The 9,326-nt window shown below is 41.1% G+C and overlaps 1 protein-coding gene across 4 annotated transcripts; it reads right to left on the bottom strand.

Moving 5' to 3' along the window:
- Positions 1-1,001: 1,001 nt before the first annotated feature.
- Positions 1,002-9,316, bottom strand: OXSM (3-oxoacyl-ACP synthase, mitochondrial). 4 transcript variants are annotated; one of them, XM_056485208.1, is made up of 3 exons: positions 9,141-9,316; positions 4,027-5,032; positions 1,002-1,608 (listed from the first exon to the last, which is right to left on the bottom strand). In XM_056485208.1, the coding sequence occupies exons 2-3, from the start codon at positions 5,028-5,030 to the stop codon at positions 1,206-1,208; spliced, it is 1,407 nt and encodes a 468-aa protein (XP_056341183.1). In that variant the 5' UTR covers positions 5,031-5,032; positions 9,141-9,316; the 3' UTR covers positions 1,002-1,205. The 4 variants fall into 4 exon arrangements, with proteins under 4 accessions (XP_056341183.1, XP_056341182.1, XP_056341180.1 ...); XM_056485207.1 differs by lacking the exon at positions 9,141-9,316 and adding an exon at positions 6,814-7,037; XM_056485205.1 differs by lacking the exon at positions 9,141-9,316 and adding an exon at positions 6,772-7,016.
- Positions 9,317-9,326: the final 10 nt, after the last annotated feature.

Raw genomic sequence — 9,326 nt, forward strand, 5'->3', positions numbered from 1 at the left:
GTTCAATATCAGCATTCAGACCATTTGTGTAAATAATGAGATTTTAGGATACAGCTCAGCCTCATGACAGCCCATTAGTAAGCTCATTCCAGAATGAAATTTACTTACAAGTGCAGCTTTAAATCTAGTGAGTTTGCCTCCACTTACACAGGTCAAAGGCTAAGACTGACTATTTCAAAAAGAATACTGGCGAGAAGTCTTTTAATGAACTAACCGAAGAGCCAAAGTCCTTGACTTTTCCTTTGAAAAACTACACCTTCATCAATATGTTAGCTTTAGGTATAGTTTAGTGCTCCTGTTCTCTCAGATTTATTTCTTGAGGACAACTTTTTTTCCCAGAAAAGGCCTTGTTTGACAAATTTTGCTAGTTCTGTTTTTCCATTTTGGCAGAAAAACCAGATACTTCCCAATATATTTATTCCTTTCTGTGTAACTATTTTTGAAATTTTCAGTGCCATACTTGAATATCTACCTTACTAGGCTTGTACAAAATTCCAGAACAAAACAGGTCACGACCTACTAATTCTATCCCTGTGCCAAATAAAGATGAACAGGCCACTTGTACAGGATGCTGTTGCATCCTTCAATGCTTCCTTCAATCCTCCCATGGCTAACAAGAAAACACAACAAATGGAAATGAATAAAGATGAAAATAAAATTAACAAGTGCCAGAAATCTTATGAATGCCTGTCTATATTATTGTCCCCTGAATATCACCTGTGTGGAAGAATGTACATAAATCTGATATTTGAGACAACACGCCATGAGGAAAAAGCAAAATTCTATATGGAGTGGGTAACAAAGAGGAGCTCAATCATAGACCTGGTGTTATCATGCAATTATTTCATCAGGTGTGGAGTCCCAGCTTGTTAGCCAGCCCTCTTTTGTATAAATTATTCTAAACAATTTCTTTGTCACATGCATAGAAAAATAATTTCTAACATAGTTTAACCATCTCTCCTGCTCCAGTCAAGAACAAAAACTTCATCACACAAAGAACAGATATTTTATTTATTTTTATTAAAATGAGTAAAAGAAGTTCTGTCTTTCTAAAATAATTACTGGTGTAAATGTTAGGGTGAATAAAGCTCTTATGTATCAAATGAGCAACTCTCAAAGCTGAGAAAAGATTACAGAACACACCAGAGATAGCAGTACAGAAAATCATCACTGGTGCCATTTTTTCACACCATTCACAGCAGAAGTTAAACACTTGCAAAGCACAAACTTGCATTAGTGCCACCGAAGCCAAATGAATTTGTGAGCGCTATACGCCGTTTGTCAGTTTTCCACTCCTGAGCTATCAATGGGACATAATTGAGATCAAACTCTGCCTCTGTTTTGTGTAAGTTTAGAGTTGGTGGCAAAATCCCATGGTAGCAGGCCAGTGCAGTAAAAGCTGCTTCAATAGCTCCTGCAGCCCCCAAGAGATGTCCTGTTGCTCCTTTTGTTGAGGAAACTGCAATATTACGTGAGTGGTCTTTAAAAAGTCTCTTGATTGCTTGATTCTCAGCAGCATCTCCTAGAGGCGTTGAAGTTGCATGTGCATTGACATATGTTACAGCTTCAGGTAGGATCCCAGAATTTTTTATTGCTGCAGACATGCACCTAAGGAAAAAAAAGATAACAGAATGCTGATTTGCCCAATGTATTTTTGTCAAATGTACAAACCAAAAGAAAACACATAGGTTGTTTTAAAATGTTTATCAAGTGTGAAAATCTGCTTTAGCAGAGATATAAATGACAAGAGGTTAACTCATCTAACTAAGCACATTAGCATCTACATTAGGTACCAGAGGAAGACAATAAAAGTGAGGCTCACTATAAAATCAGACTTGTTGTTAAAAATTCTACAGCTAGAAAAAATAAAAAGAAAATAAGACACGAAAATCAGTCTCTACAGACTTCGTTAATGTATCAAACACACTTTTCACTGTAAAATTTGAAAACATTTAAGGGACAAATAACTAAAGGTATTATTACAAAAAGTTTTTATATGTTCTCCCCAGCAAAAATACTGGAAAATGAAAAAAAAGAATCTGCAGTCCTCCTCCACATGAGCTTCTTTCGCATACTTTCCAGAGACTAGAAAATGTCAAGGAGATAGCATAAATTCCTATATTTTGTTTTATAATCAAATTTACTGAAAGTCACACCCTTCTCCCCTTGGCATGGTATGTTTTATTTGACTCCTGATGACTTGTGCACTGTGACTGCCTCTTTAAAACATGTGTTTTTATTAAAACCATGGAAGGATCAACACAGCTCCATACTGCAATTTCTCATAGATTTCCCTCAAAGAAGGAGATGAATCAGATATCCCTCCTTGCACATAACAACAAACCACCTCTGAGCAAAAGACCACCGACTCTTTTGAAATTTGTGAAAAATAAGGAAATAAAAGGAAGCTCAAAAACAGATAACAAAGGCTTCTGGACAAATTTAAATGCCTCTACTACAGCCTTCAAACCTTAGATGCATCCAGCTTAGCTTAGGTCACTGACACTCACTGTCACTAGATAGTGAGCCAATATTCAGGCAAAAGATTACTGATAACTATGAGATAAATTAATTTAGTTAAATACATTATCTGCAATGAACTTATTGACTTAAGGAGATACCAGATTGCTTGTGTAGGACACTCTTTATATCCACAATTCTGAGTCTGGCTTTGCCTCTCCTTTCCTCCTGGTTTATTCCAACATACATATTAACCTCCAACAGAAGTAGTTATTAGAAGATAACAAAAAAAAAAAAATTCCTCTGAATTTTTTTGATGTGGCAAATAAAATTCCCACAGAAAAATGAGATAAGCACATACATTCCAGATTTAATCCACATACCACTGCAGTAACAAAATACTGGCTTGAAGACAGTATTAAAATGTATTATCTCAAGGGTGGAAATGCTCAGCATTTTGGAGATACCCAGATTAACTTTCAACTCTTCCTGCTGTCTAAATCTAATTTATATGCTACTGCCATCATAAAATACAAAAATTCTATTACAATATATTGCTATATAATCTCAAGGGTAAACAAGTCTGAAAATATGAGATAAGGCACTCCTGATTACTCATCTCACACCTAAATCTGCAGAACAATTAAACATGAATCAAGGAGCATAGATGGAGACATGGCATATTTACACTTCTAGAAAAATCTGTCAACCTTATAAAGATGCAAACACAGCTTTACAATACCATGCAGAAATTTGATCTATTTGTGCAGTGATATATTGAATTTTGGTACTAAACATTCACATACATTCAGAAAAAGGCAAGCTAAATCTTTACTAAAGATTCTAATGCCAGCAATAGTACTCAGCCTAGACGAAGCTCTCCAACTTAAACATGTGACTAAGCTGACAATTTAATTAGGCCAATGATTAATGATTAAATTGGTATCATCTACTTGTGACCTTGTTTTAATGAGATAAACACTAATAAACCTTTACCACCTCCCTAAACAGTACTAACAGCACTAGCATTTCTGCTCTGCCCCTTCACCAACACACTTAGTTGCATCTGAATGAAGTACTGAATATTCTAACAAACTAGATCTTCTAAGTACTCTACAGCTTCCATCATCTGAGGTTTCTTGTAGCAAAAAACATGCTTTTCTGGGGGGGATGGGGAGGTGTTTATCTTCTCAATGGAAAAAGGGTGAAGGAAAACCAGAAAAGATTCTATCTCACCACAGACATCTTAAAAAAGAGGTTTCTACTGAGACTTATTTATATGAACAGCTGTAAGCACAAAAGGAAAACTGCTTTCACACACAGTTTTCATATGTGTATTGAAAAAGGTTGATTCTACTGAGAAATGGTCTTCACCGTCCTGCTAAAAAAAAAGAGAATTGGAGCACAGCATTACCAGCTCTTCCATTTTTCAGATTTTCAAGGTTTTGGAATTTTAATTCAAGGTTGAACACCCCTTCTTTATGAAGAACATACAATGACATAAGCAAATGTACCCAGTATGATTAAGATACATAGCAGCCATTATAATCAACATAGATTTCTTACCTGAATGCACCATCTCCCTTGGGATCAGGTGCTGTTATGTGGCAAGCATCACCGGACAGTCCATAACCCAAAAGTTCTGCATAGATCCTAGCACCTCTCTGCACGGCATGTCCATACTCTTCCAAGACCAGCACAGCAGCACCCTCTCCCATCACAAACCCCTCCCTCTGAGAATCGAAGGGTCGACACGCTGCTTTAGGGTTTGAGTTAAAACTCATGCTGAGGGCCCGGGCTCTTGCGAATCCAGCCAGAGACAAAGGACTAATGCAAGCCTCTGTCCCTCCAGCCAACATGACATCAGCATCACCAGCAGCAATTAATCTAGAGGAGTCTCCAACTGCATGTGCACCTGTGGTACAAGCCGTGGACACAGCGTGGTTCGGCCCTTTCAGTTGGTATTTAATGCTGATATGGCCTGCTGCCATATTGACCAAAATCTTCGGGACAAAAAACGGGCTGACCTTACTGTAACCCTTTGTTTTAAATAAGTCAGCTGTGTCAGAGATTTCTTCCAGTGGAACCATGCCCATGCCAATTGCCACACCGGCAGTTAAGTGGTCCAGCTGATTCTGGGGATACCAGCCAGAGTCCTTCAGCGCGAGCTCTGCCGCGCCGATGGCCATCACTGTGGCAGAACTCATGGACTTGATCTCTGACTTCGACACAAAGCTTTCTTCTCGGAACTCACCCTCCTTGCTTCCCCTCGGCACACAGGCAGCCACTCTGCATGGGATGCCTGCATATTCCTTCCCATCTAGTGATGTAATCCCACAGCCTCCTTCCAGAAGGTGCTTCCACACAAACTGAGCCCCCACACCAAGAGGGGACACTAGGCCAATACCTGTAACAGCTACTTTCCTTCGACATGCAGGCAGCGACTTGCTGAAAGCCCTTCTGTGGTTTTGTAAATGTAGATTTATACTCAGACTCCGGAGATGAAGATTTGCAATCTTTAACAGGTCCTGTGAGCACTGTGAGAACATGGTGGCAATAATCAAGCACATTCCTGTAAATGGAGCGGGGTGGAGGGGGTGGGGACAGACAAACACAACAATAAAGCAGTCAATGTGGAAAACATTCCAAGAACATTAAATTAATAACCTGCTTTTTACATGACAGCCTATTTTCAACTTTGAAGAAAGGGATATAGTTTCTGTCTGTAATGAGGAATAGTACTAGGTATGGCAGATAATGGCAAAGAAACACATTCACTGTGGGAACATCTCCAATGGGCTCTTCTAGCTTAAGCTGCTGATGAATATGACTTTGCACCACTGTGGACTGTGAAGCACTCTCTGGTTTTGCAGCAAAATTTTCCCTGGAGCTCTAACTACCAGCTGGCTGGAGGCAGAAACAGCTTCATTCTTTTATGAGAAAAAGTGTGTGCTCACCAGAAAGTGTATGTCCCACCATTACCAAGTTGAGGATAATGTTATTTCAACCTTCATGTCAGGCAGAACAGTCTAGAAACCTCAAACAGGAGTCAATAAACTTGTCTTTGCTCTGCTACCAATGCAATTACACATCCAGGACATTCTCTTTCCTCCTCCACCTACCCTTTATCAGCCTTGGGTCACTACACTGTCAGGGGACAGTGTCTTGAGTAGCTTGAGCAAGATGTGGAGCACAGCAACACCCCCGTTGAAGGCAACACCACCAGACACTGCATAACAAGAGGCACAGCAAGTGATGGCAGAAGGCCTGCTGAGAACAAGTACTTGAGGAAGGACCAGAGGACTGTGCCAAGCAGTGATGGTGCTGTATTGTGCCACCATCCCTTTTCCTTGCCTTGGCCACTGACAGTCCAGAGCAGTCTGACTGCACACGTCTGACACGCTGGAGCAGAGCAGAGGCTGCAGTACAGCTCTGCCAACACCTACAACACAGGCTTCAACAGGTTTCTGCCTTGCCCAAAGCACAACCTGGCAACCTCAGCTCTCTGGTGTACAAAGACAGTAAGGGGCTGCTGAGCACTTCTGCTAAAATACCCAGACCTGTGGCAGCACAAGCGTACAGCAGTGTTACTAAAAAATGTCATGGAACCATAGAAAGGCCTGGATTGGAATGGACCTTAAAGACTCTCATTCCAACAATCTCTGCCATGGGCAGGGACACCTTTCACTAGACCAGGCAGGAGAGACCGGCAACCAGCCTGGCCAAGAACACTTGGGATAGGGAATAAAAATAATAAACCATCACATACTATATTTTATACATATGTATGCAATTATTGAATTTAATTATTAAAAAATATTTTTAGAGCAGCCTTTTTTTAAGTTTTAAGTCCTGACCCAGATTTGCCATTTCAATTTTTAAGCCACTTAGCCTGGACTACATAAAAGAGGCAGTGTACGTGTGTATATAAGTGTAAAAAATATATGCTATATATAACATATTATGTATTATATAATGCAAGTTACATACATGAATATATAAATAATATTATATATTCTATATACAATATAGAATATCAAACAGCTCTGCAATCATATTATACGCATATTTATAATGTATAACATATATATGCTTTATAGAGACACTATTGATATATATATATCGTACACCATATACAATGTATAAGATAATGTATTTTACACATATTATTACACACGCATACAGTAATGTATAAGATAGCATATTTTATCAGTGTGTATATATCTCAATATGCACATATAATATGGCTGCAGAGGTCTGCAAGGCAGCTCGTTCCGTAACCCCACGAAGCCTTTACTGAAATGCCGTTACCCGCTGCCGAGCCGTCCTGCCCGACCCAACAACGCCCGATACCTGGTGTGCGGGAAAACCAGGCGCAGGGTCACTCCCCCCGGGAACAAGCGCTACCGAACACCCCAGGTGTTTCAAGGGAATGGCTACTTTTAGCGTGTAAACCTGCAGTCAAAGCCCGCCGCCACGGGCCCACCCAGCGCCGCCATTGCCGGCCCGGCCCGCCCTAAAGCCCCGCCTCAGCCCTCAGTGGTACCTGCGCCGGCCGCGCCCCCCCGCCCCGCGATGGTTCGCTCTGCTTGCCTCTCCCGTTCCCACGGGGCGAGGCCGCACCACTCCGCAGGCGCGGGGGGGAAGAGGGCACTGCGCGGGGGTGCGCGGCCCAACGCGCTTCCGCCTGCCTGGCCCCGGCCCGCGGGTGCCGCTGTGGGCGGGCAGCGTGATGGTGCGAATAGCCCCGAGACCGGGAAAAGGCCGTGGAATATTTCCGTCACAAGCCACCTGTTTCAGTCACGGAAACGAGGAGTGTAAAAAAAATACCCAAACCCCAAACCTAAAAGCCTTTAAATAAACCCTCCGGTGGAGTAATAGGCAAGAACAGACTAGCATGGCAGAGAATAAAATGTTTGTCAGTCTCATCAACAGAGACATGAATTAATTACATCGTGAGTCTACTTGTGAGGTGATATCTTTATATCATTTTAGTATACAGCAGTAAGAAACCTGAAATAAATTTACCCCCACACAACACAATAATATTTATAAGCTGCAAACACAGCTACTTAAAAATACAAACTGTAGCACACAAATGAGACATGCACCACAGGAAAAAAAGGGGGAAAAAACTAAGACAAATACAATATTAAAAAAAAAAAAAAAAAAAGTGTGCAGGTTTTTTTTTAATGAAAATTCTGTTTTTAATTTAGAAATAAAATTCCTGGGGCATTTAATGTGTGAGTGATTTGTTGGAAGTTGGCACTTGGTTTTCTAAATTTTTCATGCTGCTTGCCTAGGAGCACTTCCTAAGCATTGTTTACAGATGCCATACTGAGATGCATTATGTATTTATATAGATACAGGTATAGCAAGAAAGTTAATCTTTGTATTTCCTAAGGCAGCCAACACTGGTAGTCACATGCCTACATGAAACACATGGAAAGGAAATTAAAAGCTGAAGTGGCAGCCAAGGAACATGGCATCATCTTAAATTAAAATTTTATTACTTTGGTACCAGTTCCATGATCCTGAGAACTGAAATATTAACTTTTTAACTATGCTAGTGAGAATAATAAATGTAATCTCAGCAAAAGTGAACTGCCCTGTGTTAAATCTCAGCTTTTGTGAGGGATATGTACCACTATCTTTAAAAGTCATAGAAGCTGAGCAGTGACCTGTCAGAAGCAGGCAGCAGAGCCATAGTGTAATATCACCTTCAAAATCAGAAGGCAGTGTGAATTTTAAAGACCTCTCTTGCTTGGAACTCTTTAAATCTGCATTCCTAATAAAGCAAATCCCCACAGGCTATTGAGTCCAAGGTTCTTCACCACAGTTCTTTCAGAAGCAGCACAAACCAGATCTCTGGAAGAAGACAACAAGTTTTTTCAGTTTTTTGGGTAGTGCAGGGCAGATGTTGTGGCAGGGACGAGTCGCTGCAGTGACATCCCTGCTCAGGCAGCCCAGGTGAGCCTGAAGGTGTGGCAGCCTCAGTACTGTCAAACCAGAGCAGAACAAAAAGGGATTTATATCCTGAATGATGTTACTGCCTGCCAAGGGGCTCCTGATGTTGCAAAATATGGAATAGGTAAACATTTTCTTAAGAAATTATATTATTTGATCTTTGTATACTTTCAAGCTAAATCAACCAGAAAGAATATTTAATCAAGCTCTAAGTTATGACCAGGTGTTAGAAATTGCTTGTTGACAGAATTGCTTTTTTAGGGCTCCACGTTTCAATGAGATCACACCTCAAAGAGATGGAGGTTTACAAAGGAAGAAGAATGTACCACTGACAGTGGGTACAAAGAATGCAGAATTTATTGGGCATTTGGCAGAACTCCCAAGGTAAGCAAGAAACTAGCAAAGCCAGCTCAGGAGCTGTGCTGGGATCAGCTCTGGCTGGATAAAAGGTAATTCTGGGAGTTTCTGGTAATGGAGAGTTTGCAACCATCGACTCCAGAGAAAAAATGAGCACATGGACTGATTAGCATAAGAAATAAGGGAATCATTTAATAGAAAATAGCATGCTAATTAATTAGAGAGCTGTGTAACTTGAATCCAATAAACATTAATGCCTTTGTTTGCTGGAACGTATAAATAGTGATGCGTTTTGGTAGTCATCGTGCTGGCCTTGTCCACCCCTTTCTGCGCAGATCTATAAACAAATCAAGTACCTGCTCCCTGTGCGTGGTTTGGCGCCTTGCACAGCGGGTGAAGGAAGCTGCTGTGGGACACCGAAGCCCGGTGTGACCGGGAGGTCCCGCTGCCCCGGGGCTGCGGGGTCAGGGTTAAACACGTTCGGGCCCTTTAAAGACCCGCCTCAGTAGGGCTGTCGGCTGTGACCTACTGCGCATGCGCCG

The sequence above is a fragment of the Oenanthe melanoleuca genome, chromosome 2 (genome assembly GCF_029582105.1).
Source record: "Oenanthe melanoleuca isolate GR-GAL-2019-014 chromosome 2, OMel1.0, whole genome shotgun sequence".
NCBI classification, from domain to species: domain Eukaryota; kingdom Metazoa; phylum Chordata; class Aves; order Passeriformes; family Muscicapidae; genus Oenanthe; species Oenanthe melanoleuca.